This window comes from Malania oleifera, chromosome 4 (genome assembly GCF_029873635.1).
Source record: "Malania oleifera isolate guangnan ecotype guangnan chromosome 4, ASM2987363v1, whole genome shotgun sequence".
In the NCBI taxonomy this organism is placed as follows: Eukaryota; Viridiplantae; Streptophyta; class Magnoliopsida; order Santalales; family Ximeniaceae; genus Malania; species Malania oleifera.
Genome location: NC_080420.1, coordinates 115,231,798 through 115,258,807, shown reverse-complemented (window position 1 = coordinate 115,258,807; position 27,010 = coordinate 115,231,798). Strand labels below are relative to the sequence as shown.

The 27,010-nt window shown below is 38.2% G+C and overlaps 1 protein-coding gene across 4 annotated transcripts in view; it reads right to left on the bottom strand.

Moving 5' to 3' along the window:
• Positions 1–27,010, bottom strand: part of LOC131154191 (protein ALWAYS EARLY 2-like) — a 95,812-nt gene that overhangs the window by 28,296 nt on the left and 40,506 nt on the right. For 2 of the 4 annotated variants that reach the window (XM_058106781.1, XM_058106783.1), the window contains exons 6-8: positions 19,724–19,898; positions 3,692–3,945; positions 3,239–3,584 (exon numbers count right to left, since the gene is read on the bottom strand). In XM_058106781.1, the coding sequence (XP_057962764.1) occupies positions 3,239–3,584; positions 3,692–3,945; positions 19,724–19,898 (775 nt within the window). The remainder of the gene's footprint in view (positions 1–3,238; positions 3,585–3,691; positions 3,946–19,723; positions 19,899–27,010) is intronic. The other 2 variants (XM_058106782.1, XM_058106784.1) reach the window with 1 other exon arrangement.

Sequence of the window (27,010 nt, the reverse complement as noted above, 5' to 3'; positions counted from 1 at the left end):
TCATGTTTCACCTTCCTATCAATTAACCATGGTCAACCCAAAAGGATGTGACAAAGTTAGAGAGGAAGGATATCACATTGCACTACTTCATAGTGGAACCAATCTTGAAGGTAACTAAGCAACAATGATGGACCCTCACGTTGGTATTATTCACCCATGCAGTTTTGTATGGTTCAGGATGAGGCTCAACTTCCAAATTTAACTTCTTCACAGCTTCTTGAGAAATTACATTTGTGCAACTACCAGGATCAATAACCAAAGTGCAAAGCTGTCTTTGATATATCACTTGAGTTCAAAAGATGTTGGTCAGCCTCCAATCCTCTGTCTCTTTAACCTTGTGGGAAAAGAGCAGATGTCGAAGCTCTTAAAAAGTTTTCAAATTGCCATCATCATCTACATCACTTGGAATTTCTAATTCAACTTCAACTACTTGAGTATCATCATCCTCTTCTTCTTATTTTTCTGCAACATCCATGAATTGGTTAGGGCATTGTGCAGCTCAATGTCCAAAACCTTGACATTTAAAGCCTTTGAGTGATGGTTGGCTCTTACAAGTTGTTGTGGAATGCTTAGGAGTCTTCCAAGAGGTATTAGTCTGAACAGCATTACCCAATTGCTCAACTGTCTTCTCTTGTACAACCCCACTAGTACTCTTCTCAAATCAAAGGGCTGATGTAGCTCTAGGAGGATTGCGTTGCATGTTCTCCTCAATCTGAGTGGTAGCCTGTGTCGCATCCCCAACTGTAATGAGATGACATGCAGCAAGTTTGGAGGCAATAGCTGGCTTCAACCCTTTTTTGTACAAAGCTACTATAATGTCCTCTTTTCATTCTATATCGGCACGAGTAGCCAAATGATAGGCACAAATTGCTCCTGCATGGCTTGCTTCATCTCATCCCATGTTCTAATCTCACCAAATCTCTTTCTAAAGATCTCTCTTCATTTAATCCACCAAATTCTAGCAATTCCCTTCAATTTTGATTCAGCAAAGTACAACTTTCTAGCCTCATTCATGTCATACCATGGAGAGTACTCCAAAGAATACACCCAACCATCAAATTCATCAGGAGAACCATCACCAATAAAATCTGCGACTTCTAGTTTAATTCCCTTACTCAAATGATTATTTCGGCCTTCACACAACTCAAAAGCATGAGGTACAGCAGCTATTCCACCATCTTGTTTGGTAGGAAATTTCATGGGCCTTTTACCTAAGGCTGCAGCTTGGGTTGTAAGCCTATTCAAAGCACCAACAATAGTCTTCAAAGATTGCTCCGTATTTTGTACCCTACCAGACAAAAACTCCACCTTTGCAGACAATTCAACATTGGTCACCATGATGCAATTATATGAAGCAAATCACGAACTTCACTTTCAGTTATTTAGGAACAATCTTCAAGCCACCTTTAATATGGAGTATCACGTAGAAATGAAACAAATTCACTAGCACCACTCACAAATGCAGCCAAAAAAACACCTGATTTTTTATGCTGGCAATGACAATTTCTAGGGTTTCATGCCAAACTATCATACTTGCTTGCAATGTAGCGTCTCCACAGTTAAAATATCTCCTTGCAGCTCAAAATATGGCAAAGAAAACCCAAAATATAGTGGCTGGGCAATTTCTCTTTAGACTGGAAACAGGAGAAGATTCTGGCAGACACTCACTCACAGTTGTCGGCACGTGGGGTGCGTGGGCCACCGGCAACGGTGCTCCAGTGATGACTTTTCAGGTGAGGGTAATCAGGGGGTGGGGAATACAGTGGTGATGGCTGTATGTCAAAAGAACTCCAGCAAGAATGGATTTTAAAGGGGTCAGCAATTGGAGAAGTTTGGCCGGCTCCACGCAAATGGTCGGATAATGATAAAATTTTGAGGGGAAGGGTTTCGAAGGGTTCAGTTTTTGGTGGTGTGGGTGGTGTTGCAGGATGGTCGCTGGAAAGTGGTGTTTGAGATTTGGGGACACGACTGGAATTTCTGAAAAGTTCAGAAACTGTCTTTCGGTGGTTTTTTTTTTTTTTTTTCTAATACTGAAATTTCAGAACAGAAATTATGAGATGAGAGAGTAACATAGAAGGAGAAATTAATGAAGATAATGGAAAAAGAAGAAGAAGAAGATAATGGAAGATGAAGGGAGAAAAACAGAACAGAGAAGGGAGGGTTTGATACAGAACAGAGAGTGAAAGAACAGAACAGAGGCAGAGCAGTAAACCAGAGAACAAGAAGAGAAGAAAGAAGAAGAAGCAACAGAGAGGGAAGGAGAAGTTACAGAACAGAGGAAGAGAAGGAAAGAAGAAGAAGCAACAGAGAGAGATAAATTGCGGAACAGTGAAGGAAGAAGAGAAGAAAAGGGGGGAGAAGAAGATTTAAAGAAAAAGATAGGGGAAATGAAATGGAAGAAAGAGATCGTGGTTGGGCTCTGATACCAAATAATGCAGGCGTAGCATCAAGGTTCCGCAGCCATGGAAAAATTTAGAAGAGAGGAAGGAATGGGAAAGGAGGATGGAGGAGATACCAGGGGGAACTCGCGTTCACTTCCAATTCAAATTCATCAATAACTGCCTACGTCATGGCTTTCACTTTATTCATAAGGAAGCCTCTAAACACATGAAATAACACACATACCCCTAAAACTACAATACATTACAAACATACCCCTAGAATACACAATTACTACAAACAAACCCCAACGAAAATAATCCTAATACAAGCAAACCACACATACACACTTTAACAACTAACTACCTAAGCACATTTGGGTTTGGAGCCACTAAACCATTCACCCTATTCTTTGACATAGGCCTCCAAATTGGGTCGAAATGATCCATCCAAATAGTGGCCTCTCGTCCTACATCACTATGTCACAACTCAAAACAAATATCCAAAGCGTCTAATGCGCATCAGCAAATTTAAAGGACAAATCAGGTTCATCCTACAAAGCAAATAAAGATGTTCTCTCAATGTTCAGATGAAAAATGAAAAGGAAGCTCAAATGCAAAAGGAACCCACTGAAGCAGGGAGAGTGGTCTAACATACATAGCCCAGCCCATCTTCAGATGAAAACCAGCAAATTAAAAAGATTATTGATAAATGTTGATAATCTAGGTAATAATAGGGGAAGTTGTTTCAAAAATGAAAATGAAAGATGAAACATAAAACTCAAATAGTGGTCCCCACTGTGAGGGGAAAAACAAAGGAGAGAATATGCTTTTAAAACTTGAATGCAGAAAAAACATACCTCCAAATAGTTTCTTACTCCTCCTCCTTAGACTCTGAGGAGACGATCGCACACTTTTTACATTTGCAACTTCAATATCAACTTTTCCCTTCATGGTATTCATATTCAATCCTTCTTCAGTCCCACTGCATGCTTCCCTTCCGTCATCAAGTTGTGTGTTTCCTATGTCTTCAACATTTTCTTTCTTTCCATAAAACTTCTTCCCTCTTCGAACTTCAACTGTACCAACACCTTCCATAACCATCAAGGAGCTTGAGTCTCTAACATATTCTCCATTTTCAGCATCCCTGCTGCCTAAGCCACCTTCCAATAAGTCTTGATCCATAGCAGTCACACGAAGTTTAGCCTGCACCATCCATAACAATGAATACTAAATCACAGGGGCAGTACTGAAACCACTTCACCAGGCAACGTTATTAGGAAAGCAACAAGCACAATAGCAAATTATACTACTACCTTCCCTTCCCTCCTCTGAGCTTGTGAGTGCTTCATGTGCCCAGCTCTTCTGTACAGCATCTGAGAAACTTGGGGAGAACCACCTCTCTGGGAAGCTTCTGTTAATGCCAATGCTGCCACATGAGCCACCTCATCATCATTAGCATCTGCTCCTGATTTCCGGCCTTTCTGACTAGGTGAAACATAATTCTCCCCATCATCTTTCTTGTATGAAACAGGGAAACGAGGTGTCCGTTTTCCAACCGCACGACCTAAAATGTATTTGACAGTCAAAATTAAAAATTCAAGACTCAAATGGCAGTCATAATCAACATAAACATAATACCAGGAGTTCACACACACACACACTGCAAATATTACAGTGGCAATTCCTATGCTCAAATAAATATACATAATCTATTAAGGAGAAAAACATAAGGCCCTAATGAAATGTTAGATAGCAAAGTCACCTACTAAATTTCTCAAAATTTAATCACCAGGACTTCTAGTGGACATAGAAGAACTACACAAACTTAAGAGCGAAAATCGTGTTTTCACCAACTACTATGAATCTTTATGTTATTATATAGCAATTCATGCAAGCTGACAATTCCTAATGTCTGAAAATCATCAAAGATGATCAAAATTTTGTATAAATAATTCAAATCAAGAATGGTCAAAAGGCTGTTAATATACAGTCACTGGACAAAAAGAAAATCAAAACCTACCAGACAAATCTGAATGTTCAGAACTTTACATCCCATGTACCCAAGATTGCTGTCATTGTTTAAAACTAATCATTCTAATCAAAACCAAGAGACACTTGAAAAACATTTAAATCATTTTTATATGGTTAAAATGTAAATCCCCACCATCACCAGAATAAGTAAACACTAATAGGCAGAGACTTACAACTAATCCATGAAACAATATAACTCGGCAAAAACTACTTACCCACAAAACTGCTACATCATGGATAATGGAAGGAGTAGATAAGGACACTTCAGACCCTCATCTGATCTAGACAAAAAAGGTGATGATTGCTCACTAATCACTGTCCCTACCCAAATTTTAGAACAGCCATCATCACATGCTTAATGCATTAAGTCTTTCACAACCATGAGTGGTGGCTTCCCTTTTCGCATCAAAAAGGCACAAAGCTTGAGAACCCTCTCATAGGGCATGGGTAAGTCCTCCGAGATAGGGTAATTAATATGTTATTTAAATTATTTTTTTATCAGCAACCATAAGTTCATTAAAATGTACAAGGGTATCACCCATATATAATACAGCAACAAGAAAAATCACCTGTAATAAAGGGTGTCAAAAAAGTCAAGAATTGTATGTTTGTATCGTGTACAACCACCATACCCACTACTTAAAAGTAGTACTAGATCTGTCGTCAATAATATTTAAGGGTAGCGGCTTCCCAAATAGGCTTACAGGCAAAACTACTGCTTGCTGGTACAGGTGAAGTGAGTTTCCTATTGTAGGAACGGACTGCAAAGCAGCTGTTTTTATTTAGAGTCTGGTCAGGCTCATTAAGGATGCTTTGAAAGGGAGTTTTGTACAGGATGCCAAAAAAGTCCACATGGTGATCAATCTCCCAACCATGGCATTTGTCACCAAGGTGATGCTTCAAGAAATACCATCGGCTAAAGGTGGAGGCGATTTCAAAATAGAACATCATTATTACAAGCCAAGATGCATGTAGAAGGAAATCTTGTGCTAAGGGGAGAAATGGCCAAATCAAATTTCAAGCTAAAAGAAAACATATCCCCATCTCCCATGCTCCCCATCTCCCATGCTGAATTTAAAAAGGGAGGAAAAATCTTCCCAGCCTCTCCAGATGAATCTCTTAACTCCAACACCATAGGATTGCCTGTCTTTTCTACATAGTGCCTGAGACCATTTTTGAAGCAATCACTTTCCCTAAAACAAAAATGTCCTTCTCCCTCATGAACTTCCAAAGCCATTTTCCAAGGAGAATGTTGTTGAATGTAGGGATGGAATTTAGCCCAAAGCCCCAACTTTGAATAGGTTACTTCAGAATCCTAATTCGACAAAATGGTACTTGAAATCCAGCCTCATGCTTTCCCAAAGGAATCTGATTTGAATGCCCTTCAATATTTTGGCAACTAAGCAAGGGATGGGGAAGAGGGACATATGATAAACCTGAGGTTTGAGAGGATGCTCTTGATGAGTGCAAGTCTTCCTCTTTTTGAAAGACAATTCCTTTTCCAGCAGCAAGTTTCTTCTCAAAGCTTTCATTGATAGGGTCTCAAACTCTTTTTGTCTTTAAGTTTAGCTCCACAAGGAAGATCAAGGTAGGTTATAAGACAATCCTTGGATTTGCAACCCAAAATGCCCACAAAGAGAGCCCATCAGCACAGTCTACCGTTGGAATAATTTTGCTTTTCCCCAAATTAACTTCAAGCACTGAGAGTCCTTCAAAGCAGTGTAGAATGCACCTTAAATTGAGTAATTGCTCAGGATAAACTCCACAGAAAATGATGGTATCATCAACAAAGAGTGAAGCCAAGAAACTAACACCCACCTCCCCCCCCCCCCCCCCGGGGTCATAGTTGGAAAAGAAGAATCTGCCACACCCAACAAAAAAAGATAACTATCAACCTCTCTTTCATTGAGGCTCCTAAAGAAATGGAAATCCTAATAATAAAAGCCCCTCAAAAATACAAAGCTGAAATTGGTGTGTTATGAACAAGAGAAAGCCTGAACAAGTGCAGCACCAACAGCTCCAACGAAATCTCACCAACCTACAGTTCCTCCCATAAATGAATTCTATCCCCATTTCCTGCTTTGAAACGGGTAAGAGGAAAGAAACTACCTAGGAAACAAACTTCCTAGGGCTTGCATGAGTAACATTGCTGCTTTCCGTAGAATCCCATTCCCAAGCATTCCACATTCGCTTTTAATTACATAATCCCATAAGGAATTAGATTTTAATAGAAACCTTCATAGCCATTTTCCAGTTAAGGAGATGTTCTTAGAGACCACACATTTCAAAGCCTCATACCCCCACTCAGACTACAATAACTACGTGATCCCTCTTATCCTCCACAAAATCTAACCACAAGAAGTCTCAAAATCTTCTCAAACTTCCCAGCCACCCTAGAAGATATTTTGAGACAGGAAAAAAATAAACAGGAATATTAGCAAGAGAAACACTAATAAAAGTGAATCTATCTCCCTAGCCACTGATCTAAAGGCAAACTTGGGGTATCATTCCTATGGGGCCTTGTGATTGCAGCCCCCTCCACACAAGCATCCTTGGCTGCAATCTCAAAACCTTTCCCATTTCTTACCTTGGCCTCCCGATGGAGCCAAGTTCAAAGATAAGGGTGTTCGGTATCCCATAATTGGCAAATTTGAAAGGAAACTAGCTGGTTAGAAAAGGAATTACCTTTCCAAAGGTGGCAGCCTCACTCTTATCAAAAGCACCTTAGCCAATCTCCCAGTTTATTTCATGCCTCCGTTTCCCATACCTAGTGCAGTGGCCAATTGATTGGAGGGCATTCAAAGAAGATTCCTTTTGGGGAACCCAGGGGAGGAATTCAAATACCATCTTGCAAGGTGGGGGATTGCAAACAACCCATGCATAAGGGAGGGCTTAGCCTTTAATCCCTTCTTACTTTTAACAAGGCACTCTTGGGGAAGTGGCTTTGGAGATTCGTGTCTCAGAAAAAAAATTTCTGACAGAAATTATCACTCCTAAATATGGCCTTCCCCACAACAGTTGGCCCTCCAGGGAGGTGACTGATGGCTATAGCATCAGTGTCCCGAAATTCATCAAATGAGGGTGAGAGGATTTCTCTTCTAACATTCATCTCAGCGTTGGAAATGGGGCAGATGTGTTTTTTTCGGCATTACATCTGATGTGGTGGCTGCCAGCTTATTGCCTCAACCCCATCTATTTACAGAATTGCATACAGTAAAAAATGCCCTCATTTGCCATCACCCAGAATACTCAATCCATGGGACCATTAGGAACATTCCCGTAATCAAGAATGTTATTGATTTGGAGAGTGATACTCCGTTTAATTTTAACAGCAGCCTTTACAATGTTCAGAGTCAGAACTCCTCCAATAAACCCATATGGTCCCTGAGAAGGAAGGAACCTTCATAGTCAAACCACCTTAGCTACCCTATGGACCACATCACTTTTTTCCCAGAAGCCCATTTTGGAATATAGCAGCCCCTTCAATGGACACTTTTTTTTCACTTGGGCGGCAATTATGAGGAAGACGCTCGCTCTTAACAACCTCCAACAAAAGGACTTCTATATGGTGAATAGGTGTTTCTGCACCTTGAAAAAGTGGAATCTGTGGATCACATCCTCCTTCACTGCCCCTTGGATCAGGAATCTATGGAGCTTGGCCATTTCTATGATTAATCAGAATTGGGTCATTGCAGTTTCTGTTACAGGTCAAATTTGCACTTGGGAAGGGATTCGCTCCAATAACTCAAAAGGAGAGCTCTTCCCTCATTGCCCTTGCTAATTTTTGGGCAGTTTGGAAAAAAAGAAACAGAAGGGCTTTAAATGGGATGGCCTCCTCTCTGCAAGCTGTCAAGAATAACTGGCTTTCTATGATCTGTAGGTTGCCATTGTGAGATATTTGAGAGGGACTTCCTTGTAATTCTGGATTTTCACAATGCATTTCAGTGATAGGCATTTTGTTTTTCTCAGTTTTCTCTGCAATTGATTAGCATCTTCTTGATGCCTAGCCTTTTTCTAATAAATTTTCTTTGCTAATCTGAAAAAATAAAAAGAGGGAGAATGATTCTACCTCCTAATGAAAGACAAGCATTCTTCCACCCCTCCAATATTTTCCTACTCTATTAATCACCGAAACCCAAAATTACCCCTAAAGGAATGCCAAGGAACTAAAAAAAAAAAAAGTCAAGCCAAAGATACAAAACCTACAAAAGATCTAAAAACTTCTAACTCTCTACTACACAAATTAATACCCACTAAGCCTATCTCAAACGGATTTATCTTCAACCCTGAAATTTTCTCAAAAATTCTCAACAAAGTGAGAACCTTGTGAAATTTCACAGCATTATTCTCAAAAGACCATTAATCACCCCCAAAAACTAAGCACAAAAACTCATCCTACTCAAAACATAACTATCAAATTAAACAGAAAAGGGGATGATGGATCTCTTGTCTTAGCTCCTGCGAAACATAGACTAACCATTAACAATCACTGAAAATTTAGTTGAACTGAGGCACCCTCTCATCCGCTTACCCCAAAGGTTCCCAGACCCCCATTTTCTTTCTCGGTAGCAGTTTCTCCAAAAAAATCCCAATTAATCATGTCATATTGTTTTAAATATCCAATATATAAACCACGCCCTTCGCAACCCTCCTACTCAGCCTTCTACCACCTCATTGGCTACCAAAACTGCATCTAAAATATCTCTATTTTTAACAAAAGCAAATTGAGCCAAAGACACTGTACCCCCCAACACCTCCATAATCTTTCACAAAAGAACCTTAGTTGAGATTTCATATGCACTAGTAACCAGACTAATAGGCCTAAAACCCTTCATCCTCTTGGGCCTTTCCTTTTTCATTATAAGAGCAATGAAAGTGGAATTAATTCTCCTTCACACCACTCTGCTCCTATGGAATTCCTCAAAAAAAAATCCAATGACATCTTTCATCATTTCCCAATTATCTTAGAAAGAAGTTATCATAAAATTGAAGCTTAGTGCTTTATCTCTATCCATGCCAACACAGCTTTTCTAACTTCCTCCAAATTAAACGGCCTTTTCCAACCATTAAGCAGCCTCTTCCCCACTAGGTCTCTAGCCTAGCCCATCCACCATTAAACTATTCGTACACTCATCAATATGCAACACTTCATAAAAGTTAATGATCTCATCCCCTATATGTTATAATCTCTTATTACCTTTTCTGAATTTAACTCCAAGTCCTTAATGAGACTTCTCATCCTCCCATTAGCCACCTTGTGAAACAACCTAAAATTATAACCCTCCTCTTCAACACAACCAACCTTGATTTTTATGATGCCAACTCCTCTTTTCCCCCATTAAAAGTACCTAAGCACCTTCAATTCATTTCTAAGAGAAACCCTTCCAGCCCTATCCTACTCCCCTAACAAGCCACACTTCTCAAATCTATCCATACTGCAAATATCATTCAAAATGTTATTTTTCTCCTAAATATCCCCAATGACTTCTTTATTCCAAACCTTCAGTTTATTTTGGACAAATTTCTATTTCCTTGTCAACTTAAAACCCTCCCACAGCCCACCATTGGCTGTAGCACCCCAACCAAATTCCAATAATAACTCGAAAGGGGTGTGACATCCACGCATTCTCTGGTCTAAGAGGGGGAGTCGGGCTCCACTAAAAAAAATTAGAATTTAGAAGAATCGGGCAATGATAAAAAATCAGAATAATCAACACCTCCTGCATAATGTTTGAGAACAAGTCTTCCCATGCATTGGTAAAAAGAAATCTATCAATGCAAGCCAAAACTTGTTTGTTCTCAAACGCCACCCAAGTAAAAGAACTATTATTTAGGGGAACATCCTCAAGGCCACTATCCAAAATAAAAGAGTCGAATCTTCTCATGCTACTAGTCACCCTGGACCACCCCAAAAATTTTCTTTCAAGTAGTAGAACATTGAAATCTCCCCTCCACTCAAACTAGAGTTACAAAACCTAAACAAACTAGCCAGCTCTTCGAAAAAGCTATTTTGTTGAGAATGATGTGTGGGGCCATAAACAAACCTAAACCAGCAATCTTCGACACCCCTAATCTCAAGCAAGACAAACAAAGAAAAAGGACTAGAAATCAATCTCTACAATTGGATAGCCTGGCATCTCATGCACTATCTGACCTCCCAAAGCCCTAGGAGGAGGAAAAGACACCCACACCTTGAATAAGTAATCCTAGATACTCCTAAAGAAATAAGTGCCAATTTCACCTACTTTTGACTCTTGTAAAAATAAAATATCTAGAAGGTCTTTAACTATCCTCCTCTATACCTCTCACATTCCAAGATCAAAACTTCATTTAGTAACACCACTAACCCCTGAAACCTTACCCTTTTCTCATAATTAACAAAGGAAATTAATCTGATCAATTCTCTACTCAATTTATCACTTTCCCCTTTTCCCTGATGCCCTCTTTCTTTAGCCTAGCCAAATCCCCAATAGGAGTTGTCAAGCTAAGACCCAAATCATCAAGAAGTTCTTGGGCCACCTAGTTTCCTATCATCCTCCAAAATGTTAGAGGTATTTGATGTCCCTTAGGTTCTAATTCCTTATTGTGTTTCAATGATTCAAAGTTCATATTAGAAGACATATGGGTAATGTGTTACCATTAGGCATTACAATGTTCCCCAACTTTTATCTCGAAATGTTGTTTCCCAGATCTCGTCATTGCATTAGTGATAGGAAGAGAGCTAGAGCATATGGATTTGTTGAAGAGATGAAAAGTTGTGATTGAAGTTCTTGAACCAAGACCAACTCAATCCTCAAGAGATAATGGAGATCCTGAGCTTAAGTCTACATCATCCCCCCCAACCTCCAAATTCTACATACCTTTTGCTTTGTCCCTCCTTTCATTGCCCCCCCCCCCCCTCCCCTCCCCCCCCCCCCAGTTTTTCGCTTAGCAAATCTTCAACCTCAAATTCGAAAGAGGATAGCAACTATTCTCCATCTTCTACAAATTCAAAAATGCTAGGTCTTCACGATCTAACTCCACAACTTCCTTTCCTTTTTTTTCTTCTCAATAAAGCCCTCCTCATCCATCTTCTTCTTTGCAAGCTCATAGACTTCTAAACAATCTTTGCAAAGCTTGAGTTGGAATACTAGCCCTTAGGACATCTACCAACACCTCGCCATTTCCTCTTCTTATATCCTCATTTATTTCAACTTTATTCTTCTCACAAGCTGTCACTCTCTTGCTTAATCTTCCTAACTTTCTAACTCCTATAGCTGCATTGTAGAACTCCTTTCTTAAAGAAGAATGCTCCTGTCCATTGAGTTGAAAATAAGCTCAAAAGCCTCCCAACCCAAATTCTTGGCCCTTCAGAAATTCCAATTGGGCCTTACGTGAGCCCATATCCTCTGGCTCTTTTTACCTAAACCTGACTATAAGTGACTTCCTTTAGTTGGGCACTTGGGCCTATTATCCTTGTGTGTTCAATTAGACCCAACATATTTATATCTTCTAGCTCAATAACAATAAATTCCTTTCTGCCTAAAATATCATGATGTTCCTAGAGAATGACTTCCACAATAATTTCCATGGTGAAATAGTAGATCAATTGCTGAAAATGCTCTCCAATCACCCATCTTTAGTTCAGCCAAACCTTCATTGATCAAAATCTTTGCTTTCTCTGTTTCCTTTGCTAGGATTTGTTAGCTATTCTTGGTCAGTGTTCCTCCCATGCCACTACTCTAGAGCTTCACCGAACACTGCGGTGCACTGTTTGCTCATGTCTTCCACTATAATTTCCATGGTGAAATAGTAGAACAATTGCGGAAAGTGCTCCCCAATCACCCATTTTTAGTTCAGCCAAACCTTCATTGATCAAAATCTTTGCTTTCTTGGTTTCCTTTGCTAGGATTTGTTTGCTATTCTTGGTCAGTGTTCCTCCCATGCCACTACTCTGGAGCTTCACCGAACACTGCAGTGAACTGTTTGCTCTCAAAGAGTAGCAGATATAGAGATGAGCATAGTTCGGCCAAAACTAAATTAACTGAGTAAATTCAGTTGGTTCAGTTTAAAAATTTATTCAATTCGGTTCGGTTTTCATTTTCACTTCTAGTTTTCAATTTTTGAATCAGTTTTATGGTATAATACGTTCATTTAACCAAATTAACCTATTAGTATACATTAATAATTAATAATTTTATATATATTATACATATTAAAAAACTAAATTCGTTTAGTTAATCATTTAACCGAATTTCAGTTCGGTAAGTTTTCAATTTGGTTAATATAGAATTTCGGTTCAATTTGGTTAACGAGATTCTTTAACCAAAATTTTTTGGTTAATTCAGTTAATTGATTTAACCATACCAACCAAATGCTCACCCCTAAGCAAATATATGTTCCTAGATTTTGGTCGCACATTTGTGGAACCATAATCCATCACAACATCAGCACACACCTTTGTTTATGAACTTCAGACAATTCCAAAAGACTTCTTCTACCTGCCTGCCTCCTTCACTTCCGGTGCACAAAACATCTCTATAGTGACATTACTTGGGATCTTCTCCAGGGATAGGAACCCACTGAAACTATTGGCTTTCAATATTGACATAAAGAAGTGATTTGGTGCCTTAAAAGTCTTGATCTAAGGGATTTTGGTTTTCGTAAAAAGGAAACGTTGTAACTATTCAGAAATCCAGCTTCTTTAGTCTCTTTCCAAGAAAATATGGAAGAATGGATCATCATTCTTCATAGTTCTAAAAAACTCACTATTGTCCACCAAAGAAAAAAAGTTTTACCTAAAAAGAAATTGGCCTCCCCATTACTCAAAAAGCAGTCAAAATCCTAATCAACTTGACAGCGAAAAGCATCATCATGGCAGGAGCACAACATACATCAACTTGATGGCAAAGTAGCTTCATCACCAAGAATTTTCAGTTTCATGGGAATCTTAATGATCAAGAGGCAGTTGAGATTTATTCAACAACCCCCTTTTAAGGCTTCTAGCAAAACAAAAAAATATATATGTTTTTTTTGAGAAGTGAAGAGAAACGAAAAGGCATTAAATGACAAGTTTCCATATCCTTATTTAAAATGATTAAAATATCTTTTATTTATTAAGTGGAATCTTCCACAAAATCCCCCTCCCCACTTTGTCTCTCCTCCCTCCATCCTTATAAAATGACAAGTTTCAATATCTTTATTTAAAATGACTGAAAAATATTTTATTCATTAAGTGATCTCCCCCGCCCCCTTCTATATTATGCTGCATCATGTAGATTGGAGGAAGCCAAGTTGCCGCACTGCTGCCAAAGGAGCATCTCTGCTCAAGGAGGGCTAACCAAAAAGAGTGGCTGAGGGCCAGAGCTGCAAGTCGTAGACATGCACTAGGTTGTCCCATCTCTTGCCTCTTTTTTGAGTTGAATATGGAAGACCAAGGGCTTCCTAAGCATTTTTTAAACCTATATTTTGCTCCTTTCCTGAAAAAACCGCACTAGGCTGATCCAGATCAAACCCCAGTCCACGCCAAGTTACTCTTATTCTCACTAAACCTCCTGTTTTCCACTAAAACGCTCCGTTTTCAGGTTTTAGTGGCCACCCTAGACAGGTGCCCAACTCTTGTTTCACAAGTCAGGCATGTCCAGGTTTAAAGACCATGCTTAGAAAAGATACCAGTATCATAGTTGTCTAATCAATATTTGAATCGTGAATCGAAATTCTAGTTTAGTGAATCGTGAATCGAGAATCGAATTGAATTGTAAGATTCAGTACAAAATTTGAAAAATTGATTCCAAATGGCAAGCACTTATGTACAACAAAATAAAATAGCAAAACACATTGAAATTTCAACAAATATGGATCAATCATGTTGTTAATTGGAACGACGCTTGCCGTGGAAGCAAGTTTTGTAGGTCTTAATCCTACCATGATCTATTTAACCCTGCATATTTTAAATAAAGGAAAAAATAGTCATATACAAAAAAAATATTCCATGATCTATCCATCCCATCTCTATCAAGTATCAAGTTACGGTAGTTTGCCACAAAACTATATGTCTAACACGTGTTACGAGATGTTATCTTTAAAAACAGAAAAGATATCCTAAAACTCACAGCTCATATTCATAAAACAAGACAAACTAAACTCTAAACCATCTATGATAGAATATAGACTACTAAATTTGCAATGTAGTGCATCATCATTCATCATCCCATTCCTATAATGCAAGGTTATCGTCATCATTGCCATCGTCATCACTTTCATTGCCTACCACAAATATCTCTTCTTGTCCCTCTTCTTCTTCATCTCCTTCCTCTTCATCAATTAGCTCAATGTCATCTTCTTCAACATATTTGGCCTTTCCTCTATGATCAAATCTTAGGTTCCTTGGTCCTACATTATCATATGACATTATAAAATTATTAAAACATGTCAATTATTTTTAAAGCTCCATCCTCCATTCATAAACTAATTACTTATAGAGCAACAAATATAAAGTCATACAACTTATACCTCACTTTCTTTTCTTGCTATTTCCAACTCCACCATTATCTTCAAAGCACTCATTGACATTCATCCATCAAATGTCTTCTCGTAGACAAGGGCCTTCCTTTTCTCTAATCCATTCATCATCTAATTCCATGTCCAATAAACAAATTGGATCCTATGTCTCACCACTCTTTTTCCTCCTCATTTGCGTTAGCTCTAGTTGAATATTGTACCAAACAAAGACGACAGCATTTAGTCTTTGTTGTTCCAATTGGTTCTTTTTTTGGAGTGAACATGATCAAATGTGCTCCAATTTCTCTCACATCCCGTGGCACTACATGTGAAGCTAAAGACTCGTATTGCAAGTCTTTGAAGCTCCTTGCACTCCTCTCCATAACTTTCCCAACATAAAGTTATACATGTGATCAAAACAAAATGAACAAACATCATATCATATTTTTGGTTATGAACGAAAAACAAAAAACTAAACAATGAAAATATTATTATAAAAGCAAGTAGGCAACTATCAGATTGATATAATACCGAGTTGTTTCTTGTCTCTTGTTAGAGTAGCCATGCTTAAGCCAAACATCCTTTCAGCTTTTTTGAACTTTTCCAATTGTTGATCAATCCTGATCCTTGTTTTAACATCTGGATACATTTTTTCAGTAGTGTTATATAAACCAATTTTGACTTCCACGTCCGCATTAAAGCTATCACTATATTGGAATTTGGAACCTACGAATAAAAGCAATGATAAAGATAAATGCATAGATAATAGGCTCACCGCTCACATAACATGTTATCAAATTAATTTAGTTTTTGGACAATGCAACTTACCTCGAATTAAGGAAACATCCTACTACATGAAGGGGCCTATGGAGTTATAAATCCCATCTCATATCAATGATGCTCTAAATACGATCATACTTGTTCTTTTGATGACTAAAGTTTTGGGCAATTTGTTCTTTTGCTTTATCCACGACTTCATATATATACACCCCTTTGCCAATTTCACATCACCATCATCAAGCCTCAAAAATTTCACAAGTGGGCTTACAGACTTCAAGCAATACTTTATTGCTTTCCAAAATTTATCATCACACGATAATATAACATCCATTTTCTTAGCTTCCAAGCTTGAAGCATATTGACACATGACTCACTCCTCTAATGCAAACATGGCTCGAAGAGCAAGTTTGTTTTCATCAAAACTTTTCAATGTGAGAGAAGATGTAGCAAAACTTGTAACCCCCACTCTCTTCAATTCTTTTTTTCCTAGGAAACTCTCTAAACATGTTAAGCACCCATATGTGTCGGTAAATGAAGACACACACCTACTTAGCCTTTTGAATTGTATTATGAAAGATAGGCAAATCTCCAAAATCATGCAAAATTAAGTCAATGCATTGGCTGCACATGGAGACCAAAACATATGTTTCTTCTAGATTAGCAACTCACCAACACCTACAGAAGCCGAGGCACTATCCGTCACCATTTGAACCACGTTTTCCCCTCCAATATCTTCCATTAATGAGTCAAGAAATTCATACAATTTATAAGCATCCTTCACCACACTTGAAGTGTCTACTGATTTTAAAAAATAAAAAAATCAAAATCAAAATAAAAATGTGCCACTAGGACTATTAACAAGAAAATTTGTGAGTTTCAAACCCTCTCGGGTTCGTTTCCGCCCCTGAACTCCTGAATTTACCCTCCCTTTGGAGTTGTGGGGTCAACTTCAAGAGGCACAGGATTAATCACGTGGACCGTAAAACGGACACGTGGATACCCGGTGCGTAATCTAAAAAAAAAAGAGAAAATTTGTGAGATGCCCTTGTTTGGTGTCAGTCCATCCATTTGACATCTAAGTACATCCAGTCTCTACCCATTCTTTCTTATATTTTTCCATAATTTGTTTGACACTATCAACCTCTTTCTTCAAAAATGTGACTCTAGCCTTGTGATAACTTGAGAGCTTCAATCCCTTTCTATATTCCCCAACCGATGCAAATAATGGACTCTTCACCAAGTTGAATGGTAAAGCAAGTCCATATAAAAACCAACAAATGCTTTGAACCACCAGCTCCCTATTTTTCACCAACGCATTCAAGGTTTGTTGCTTAAAACTTTTCCCCTTTACTCCTTTGCCCTTTCTTACCAAAAGCATCCATGGTGCCTTGTCTTTGTCCTCCTATAATTTGAACTTCTTGTTCTTGTTCTCCAAACTCTTCTTGAAAATTTTCTTTTTCATTGTCAACATTCTTTTGTTTTACTCCTTCCAAAAGATTCACAAATTTTTCCCTTACCTCATTCGGACACTTCTTACAAGGAGCAACACCATCATGATCCCCTGCAAAATGATACTTCATTCTAATTATGCCACCCCATCTTTCAAGCCCACAATAATTGCACTTCCAAGTGCATCCTATTATCATTGATTTGGGAACAATGATTCTATCTAGGATCTTCACTCTTTGTGTTCGAATTCTTTTTTCTAGGCTTAGGGCTTGAACTAGAAGCCATCTTCCCACACTCAAACACTCAAATAAGCACAAACTTTCCAAGTCAGATTTCAATTTTCAACCTACAAATAAACAATGAATAACAAATTCAAAAAGAGTAAGAAACAACTAAAGAAGTAAAATATAATTATATAAATATATAACACTGTAACTATATTGCTAATACTTGGTTAACTACTGCTTATATACTACAATGATTAATGAATAATTGAATATTATAAAATATCATAGAGTATGATAGTGAATAGTCCATTATAATAAACTATTAATCATTGAATAGTTGATGGAAATGCAATATATTTAACATTTAAGTATTTAACAAGTGTATGCATTCTCTGAAAAAAAAACAAGATAATGAATTAAGACAAGAAAATATTAATAAAAAAAATTGAAATTTGTGGTTTTTAAGACTATATTTTATAAGAGTGTGTCATAAAAAACAATAAAGATTTGAACGTTAGTGTGTTTTACAAGAAAAAATATCATTTTTTTAATGTATAATCTTTCTTTAAAACTTAACAACTAAAATAAGTAGAAAAAGTAAATTAAAAGTATAAAGAAAATTGATTAAAATATTTTTAAAAATGAATAAAAAATGGAAGGAAGGCAACCAAGTAAAGTTATTAGTTAACTATCAGCACTGAGTCTTCTCGGCTTCACCCCTGGCACGAGACTTACGACTGCCAACTGGTTCTTCAATTGTAGAAGGAGCAGCCAGCGCCTCTTCTGGTTCTCGTCTTTCTTCTATGGCAGAACAGAACAATAGTGGAGAAGATTGGTCGTCTTTCTTCTATGGCAGAACAGAACAATAGTGGAGAAGATTGGCAGTCCTTCGAAGCTCAATCTCAATGGCACAAGCAGAGCACAGAAGAATGGCTGAAGAGAGAATAGAGGGGTGCTGAAAGGAAGGCCAAAGGTCTTGTTTCTTCTCTCCTTCAGGACAGAAGCGACATAAAGGGTACACCTAACAAAATTGTGTAAACAAATAGGGGTAAAATTGGGTTTTTCTTGGCCTTTAAAGCAGTTGGACATGTACGTGCCGCGAGAGACAAGAATCGATCGAATCATGTGATTCAATTTGATTCATCAATTCACTGCCTGAATCAATTGAATCACCTTCAATTCATCTCTAAACTCAATTCCCTTAACGATTCAAATCGATTTGCTGCCTATTCGGTACGAATCGTACGATTTGAATCGAGAATCGTACGATTCTAATAACTATGACCAGTATGACAGAGAAATGGAGAATGTGAAGAAAGAGGGAATAGATTGCAGGATTGGAGTTGGATTGCATGATATGATATGTGGAAAATTACTGTGGGGGTGAGTGTGAAATTGAATCAATCCTGCTCTAATATAAATGATGCAGTAACAGCAGTAAGGGGCGTTGGGTGAAAGGATACAAGTGATGAAAACTCACATTTAACTTCCATTTTTGAATTCACAAAAACTGCTCTAACATGGCTGCCAACTCTATTCATAAGAAAGCCTAAATAACAAGTAAATTAAAAAAAAAAAAACCCTAAAGACACAAGTAATTACAAATAAAACTCCTTAAAGACACATCTATTAGAAACAAAGCCCAAATGTACACACCCCTACCACATATTAAACAACACACATAATAACTACTAACTAACAAAACACATTTGGGTTTGGGTTTGGGACCCAAAATTTTCCTGAACCTATTCATCCAAATAGGGTCAAAGAGATCTGTCCTACACCATGTCAAGCATCCTTGTAATGTCACCAAACCCAGCTAACAAGAATAACCATGACTAAAACAATGTATCTCACAATAAAAAATAAAAATAAAAAAAGTTTGTCTTATCCTCTTGACCATCTCCCCTAGTTCTCCTGCCTTCTTGCTTACCATCATTCAAATCATTTCAAGGCAGTGTCAAACCTCCAAACAATCATCACAAATAACATATGTTTTCTACCAATATTTCTTATCTACCTTGGCTTTCTTTTCTTCCCCAGGCAGGATTTCTTTGTGAAAACATTCCTTTCCAAAATAAGATCATATTAACATTTTCCATCGTATAAGTAGAAAAATGAAAAATGATACAACAAGAAGCACTTTTCTTTTGTCCTTCACATTATGGTTCGATTTTTCTTATTTTGAAATACTTGCTCACCTTCCTATAATGTAAAGCTCCTATGCATAATATATAGAACAGGAAACAAAATACAATCACTTCAATTCTGTAAGAATAAAGTGAGCTAACCTACCTTATAAAATAATTTTACAAAAAAGAGTGAGTCCAAGCACAAAGACAAGCATGTCCCTCACAAACGAAACATGATGCTTACCATCAGAGTGTCTCCTTTTTAATAATGATAGGCACCCATCACTTGATGCAACTGACCGGGATAGCAAAATATCTTCTTTTGAGATGCTATGCTTAACATTTCCCCGACCACGTTTCTGAGGTTTCCGAGATATTCCTGAAGCATCATTGCTTTCTCTCTCACTGTCACTCCCTTCCTGCAAGGTCACAATCAAACAAGAATAGTATTAACCTATCCTAGTTAAAGAAGCTAAAATCACACACAGACCATTTGATTATTAAATGATTTACCTATGCAGTAATAAGGCAATACATGCCAATGTTACCTAGAATGCAAAACGTTTCAGTTTGTGAAATAAGAATAGAATAGCACCATAATCGTAATGCACATACTCCTAAATGTGGTATGCTAGGGGAATGCTTATATAAATAGCTGAAATGTGTAATAAAATCTATATATTTAAGAGAGACTGTTACAGTGTTTCTAAATTTTAAAAGAGATTTTTCTTTGGTTAAGTAGATTTTTTTTAGATGATAAAAGAAGGAATATTAGATCGAGAGAGAGAAGTCACAAACTGCAGAGACAAGAAGTCCACCCGGATAAAATAAAAAACAAAAAAGCAAAAAAGAAAAGAGAAAAAATAAAGCAAAAAAATACAAAGAACAATTAACCAAGGAAACCCCTTTTCAAACCCTTCGCATTGTAATTAACTGAGCACTTCAGATTTGCTAGCTCCCTTTGACCCTTCTTCACGTTGATTTTACCCCCAATAAAATGCATCTCCATTCCTCCACCATCACTCAATTTCAAATCCAATTTATCCAATATCTCTTGGGCTTCTAAATCCTTCCTAGAAATCACGACCTCTAGTGTAGGTAAAAAGACCATCATTGCACTGCACTACATTCTCCAACCCCTTACCATCAAAAATAGAAAACCCCTCCAATCCTTCCAACAGTGCTGCATGAACATATGAAAGGTCTCCAAGATTATCATAGGATTCAGAAACATAACCATATGGTTTCCAAATCTCATCCAACAAAAACCCCCCATCACACTCAAACTCACTAATGTTATCACTTTCATTATCTAAAAAATCTCCCCATTTCTTCACCTCATTTTCTTTGCTAGTTCCATTATTTCTTACATCCGTCATCTTAGCAAGTGCATCTTCCACAAAACCCAAATCGCCTGCAGAATCTCTTCTTATCTTTGACCTTCTCTCACCGGAATACTCTCTCTTCACATCATCTACTTTCCTCATTTCTGCACCCATAAGAGCAGCCTTCCAACAAGCATACACCTTTGAGCCCTTAGATTTTTCAGATTTAAAACCTAAAGTGTAAGATTTTGTATTAAACCAGTTTTTTTCCCCATTACTCCTGGATATACCAGCCTCTAAACCTTCTGCAAAACCAAAATCCACAACTGATCTGACACGTAGATAAATATCAGCATTTTCTTCCTGAACGGTTTTCGAAACCAAGCTAAAGTCTTTCCTAGTAACACAATGAATGTTTATCCATTCTAAATTTTTTCTTGTATATTTGGAGAAAGGCTGTTGACTTTTTCAACAATTATGTGACTGCTCCCAACTCCCAATTTTGACTTCTGTGAATTTTAGCCAGGGAAATGGACCTGATCACTAATGGGATCAGACCTGAGAAGAACCTGGTCACCCATATCCTCACAATGGGCCTTTTAGAAGAAAAACCCACCTAAGAAAACCCCAATGAGAAGAACCCTCTTTGGGACCTATAGAAAAGCCCAAAATATTATTATTTAAACCTTGGGCCTGTTTTATTAAATGGCCCATTTCAAATAAGAAAGAAGAACTTCCTTTCTCACATACCTAGCCCAAGTCTAGGATGAGAACCAGCCGACCCAGCCCGGCCTCCGTGCCCTCGTCTTCCCCAACAGCAACCCCAGCCACCACTACAATGCTCACAGCAACCACAGGAACCCTATGCATTTTCACCTTTTGGATGTTCTCCTCCGGGCGTGATATGAAATTATTTAGAACCATCTCTCCAGAATCCTTCAATTGCATATCTCCCCACACTGAAAACATAAATGATCTCATTTCAAACAACTTACTTCACCTTCATCTGATTTACCTTCTAGCACCACCTTACTCCACGACTTGGGATGTGAAGAGCTTGTTGCAACAGCTTCTTCAAGAACAAGACAAAACTCCTTCACAAATTCAGAACTCATCCGTAAATATTCGACATCCATTACCTGTTGTGAAACTTGAGATTGTTCCACCTAACTTTACCAAAGTTACAATTGTACAAGTAAATATAGAGTGAATAATTATGTAAAATTACACCAGGTAAATTCCCAGGGAAGTGGGGGGTCACAAAGGACCGCTTAAATCCCTCTTTCCTAGACAGAATTTTCCTTAGACATGTAATTAACACAATATATTACTACAACTATACCCGACAAAAGTTAACTATTGAATAGATAAAAGGAAGAACACCATAATTAACGAGGTTCAGCTAATTGTGCCTACGTCCTCGGACACTATCAATCAATATTTCTCTATTGTAGAAATATTACAAAATGAGAGAGAGAAGAGAGAATGTGCCTAAGAGAGAAGTAGGCAAATTTGGGGATGAGAATACAAATGGAGGTGATGGGTTTATATAGGTTAGGAAAAACCACTATTACAACCACTAATCACCTACCTTTGAAAAAATTAGCCCACCATTGAAGACTTCAATGGCAATTGTAGGCTTCTAGAATGAGCCATATTTCAACAAATCTCCACCTTGGCGAAATTCCATCTCTTAACATCTCTCATAGATTCCATAATGTCTTCAAACGCGCTTGTAGCGCAAACATTTCAATTTTCAACAATGTTGATCAAGTTCAAGCAATGTTGAAACTTGACCATAGTTACCACTTTTGTCATCATATCAGCAGGATTCTCAGTGGTTCGAATCTTCTGGATTACTACTCCACCTTCTTCCAGAATTTCTCGAACAAAGTGATATCGAACGTCGATGTGCTTGGTTCTTGAATGGTAGACTTGGTTCTTTGCTAGATGGATAGCACTTTGGCTATCACAATGCACCTTGATGTGCTTCTGTTCAATTCCCAAATCTTTCATCAATCCTTGAAGCCAAATTGCCTCCTTCACAGCCTCTGTGACTGCCATATACTCTGCCTCTGTAGTGGACAAAGCAACTGTTGACTGTAAAGTAGACCTCCAACTAACTGGCGCTTTTGCAAGAGTAAAAACATATCCAGTAGTTGACCGACGCTTATCCAAATCACCAGCGTAATCGGAATCACAGTATCCAACAATACTATGATCACCTTGCTTATCCTGCTCAAATATTAGTCCAACATCTACCGTATACAAAATGTATCGTAGAATCCATTTCACAGCTTGCCAATGTTCCTTTCCAGGATCATGCATATACCTGCTCACAACTCCAACGGCTTGTGAAATATCTAGCCTTGTACACACCATGGCATACATCAAGCTACCAACAGCACTTGAATACGGTACTTTTGACATGTATTCTCGTTCTGCTTCAGTTTTTTGGAGACATAGATGCATTCAACTTGAAATGAGAAGCAAGCGGAGTACTAACAGGTTTTGACTTCTCATCCATACCAAAACGCTTCAGTACTTTCCTCAAATATTGTTTTTGAGTCAAACAAAGCTTCCCCAATTTCTTATCTCTACTTATCTCCATACCGAGAATTTTCTTTGCTTCGCCTAGATCCTTCATCTCAAACTCCCTATTCAACTGAGCCTTCAGTTTGTCAATTTCTGTCTGACTTTTGGAGGCTATCAATATATCATCAACATAAAGAAGAAGATATATGAAAGATCTATCTTGTAGCTTGCAAAAATACACACAGTGATCATATTTGCTTCTTCTGTACTTTTGCCCCATCATAAACTTGTCAAATCGTTTGTACCACTGCCTTGGGGATTGCTTTAATCCATACAACGACTTTTCAAGTTTGCACACCATATTTTCTTTTCCAGCAACTTTGAAACCTCGTGGCTGAGTCATGTAGATTTCCTCTTCCAAGTCTCCATGTAAAAATGCAGTTTTTACATCTAATTGAACTAGTTCCATATCCAATTTTGCTACCAAAGCCAATAAAATTCTTATGGAGGAATGTTTTACTACTGGAGAAAATACCTCATTGTAATCAATTCCCTCCGTTTGTACATAGCCTTTAGCCACCAACCTTGCTTTGTAGCGAACACTATTCTTGTCAGGAAATCCATCTTTCTTTGTATATACCCATTTACACCCAATTGCCTTCTTTCCCTTCGGAAGACTAACAAGCTTCCATGTTCGATTCTTATGAAGGGACTGCATTTCATCATTCATGGCTTCCCTCCACTTTTCTTTTTCCGAACTTTGGATTGCTTCATTGTAAGTAACAGGAGTATCATCATTTGCAATTGGAGATGCGTAAGCCACCATGTCAACAAAGCGAGCAGGCTTTCTAATTTTTCTCTTTGGCTTACTCAATGCAATAGATTCATGTTGCTGTTGAGGTTCTTGGGTTGAAACCTCTTCTACAGGCGACTCTTCTTCTACCATAGGAGAGTCTTCATTTTCTGGGTAAACAATTCTTCTATCAAACTCCACCTGTTTTGGAGCACCATCCTTTTGCTAAACACTTTCTGTTGTCACCTTTCTTAAAAAGGTAGATTCATTAAAGGTAACATCTCTGCTGAAGATTATTTTCTTTGTTTCTGGACACCAAAGACGATATCGCTTTACTCCAGAGGTGATTCCCATAAAGATTGCTTTCTTAGCTCTCGGATCCAGCTTTGATTCCTTGACATGATAGTAGGCAGTGGAACCAAATACATGTAAGGAATCATAATCTGTAGCAGGCTTTCCAAACCATTTCTCCAATGGCGTTTTACCACAAATAGCAGTAGATGGTAGGCGGTTGATGAGGTGGCAGGCATATGTCACAGCCTCAGCCCAAAATTCTCTACCCAACCCAGCATTGGATAACATACACCGAACCTTCTCCAACAATGTTCGATTCATACGTTCTGCCACTCCATTCTGTTGTGGTGTATTTCTCACTGTGAAGTGTCGTATAATACCTTCATCTTCGCAAACTTTAAGAAATGGATCACTTCTATATTCTCCACCATTATCTGTACGGAGGCACTTGATCCTTCTGCTTGTTTGAGTTTCCACCATATTTTTCCATTTGAGGAAGACTCCTAACACTTCATCCTTAGTTTTCATAGTATACACCCATACTCTTCGAGAAAAATCATCAACAAAGGTCACATAGTAGTGTTTTCCTCCCAGTGACGTTGTCTTGGAAGGTCCCCACACATCAGAGTGAACATAATCCAAAATACCCTTGGTATTATGGATTGCAGTACCAAATTTCACTCTTGTTTGCTTCCCTTTGATGCATTGTTCACAGAAATCTAGCTTGCAGGTCTTTGCTCCCTTTAATAATCCTTGATTTGTAAGAAGTCCCAAGGATTTTTCACCTGCATGCCCCAAGCGTATATGCCATAACCTAGTTGCTTCTATGGCTTTATCATCAGAAGAAACTGTTGCTGCCGTCCCAATAACTGTACGACCATGATAGTGATACAAGTTATTGTTCTTCCGAATTCCCTTGATTACCACGAGTGCACCAGAGATGATCTTCATGACTCCGTTTTCTGCTGTTACTTTGAATCCCTTTGATTCAAGGGTTCCCACAGAAATAAGATTCTTCATCAAACTTGGTACATATCTAACGTCCGTCAATATTTTGATTGATCCATCTTGATTCCTCAAGCGAACTGAACCAATCCCATGTGTGGTAAGAGGGACACCATTTGCTATGTAGACGACTCCACCTTCTAGTTCTTTAAAATCAAAGATCCAATCCCGATTGGGACACATATGATGGCTACACCCAGAATCTAGTAGCCATATACTCGAAGAACTAGTTGATGGCATAGCAGCAAGCGAAAGATCTGAGCTCCCATCTTCGTACTCAGCCACATTTGAGATGGCCTTTCCTTTATCAGGTTTGCCTTTATTCTTTAGCTTCGGACAGTCTTTCTTCCAGTGCCCCTTTTCCCGACAAAAGGCACATTCATCTTTGTTTGGTCTGGACCTTGACTTGGATCTCTCTTTCTTTCTACTATTCTGGCTTTGTGAACGGCCTCGAACTACTAGAGCCTCGTTGGCTCCACTTGTGCTTTCAAGCTTGTCCTTCTTCCTCAATTCATAGCTGTACAAAGCAACACAAACCTCACCAAGAGACACTTTATCCTTTCCATGGAGCAGAGTAGTTTCAAGAAACTCAAACTCCTCAGGAAGGGATCCCAACAACATCAAAGCCAGGTCTTCATCTTTAAAAGTCTCATCCAGATTAACTAGATCAGTAACCAACCTATTAAAGTTGGTGATATGATCATTCATAGTGGTACCTGAGACATAAGTGAAGCGAAATAGTCTCTTCTTCATATGGAGTTTGTTCTGAGAGCTTTTCTTCAAAAACTTCTCCTCCAGTGCCTTCCACAGCTTGTTTGCAGAAGTTTCCTTACAGAATGCATACTTCTGCTCTCTTGAAAGACACGATCGAATTGTACCACATGCTAACCGATTGATGGTCCCCCATTCTTTCTTCTCAATATCTTCTGGTTTCTCTTCTTCAATGGCAATGTCTAGACCTTGCTGAAAGAGAGCGTCTAGAACCTCACTTTGCCACATACCAAAATGACCGGTGCCGTCAAAAATCTCCACTGCAAATCTGGCATTTGTCACAGTAGTTCTTGCCAAAATAGACGAGTTTGAACTGGATGCTTTTGCACTATCTGCCATCTCTGCCATAAATGCTATTCAATAGCTGCCGATGCGGAATGCCAATAGCCCAAGGGAAACTTTTCTGATGTGGAAGATCAGACTAAGCTGCAACCACAGAGCATACTAAGAATAACCTTGTCTCTGATACCAATTGTTGTGTAACTTGAGATTGTTCCACCTAACTTTACCAAAGTTACAATTGTACAGGTAAATAGAGAGTGAATAATTGTGTAAAATTACACCAGGTAAATTCCCAGGGAAGTGGGGGGTCACAACAGACCGCTTAAATCCCTCTTTCCTAGACAGAATTTTCCTTAGACATGTAATTAACACAATATATTACTACAACTATACCCGACAAAAGTTAACTATTGAATAGATAAAAGGAAGAACACCATAATTAACGAGGTTCGGCTAATTGTGCCTACGTCCTCGGACACTATCAATCAATATTTCTCTATTGTAGAAATATTACAAAATGAGAGAG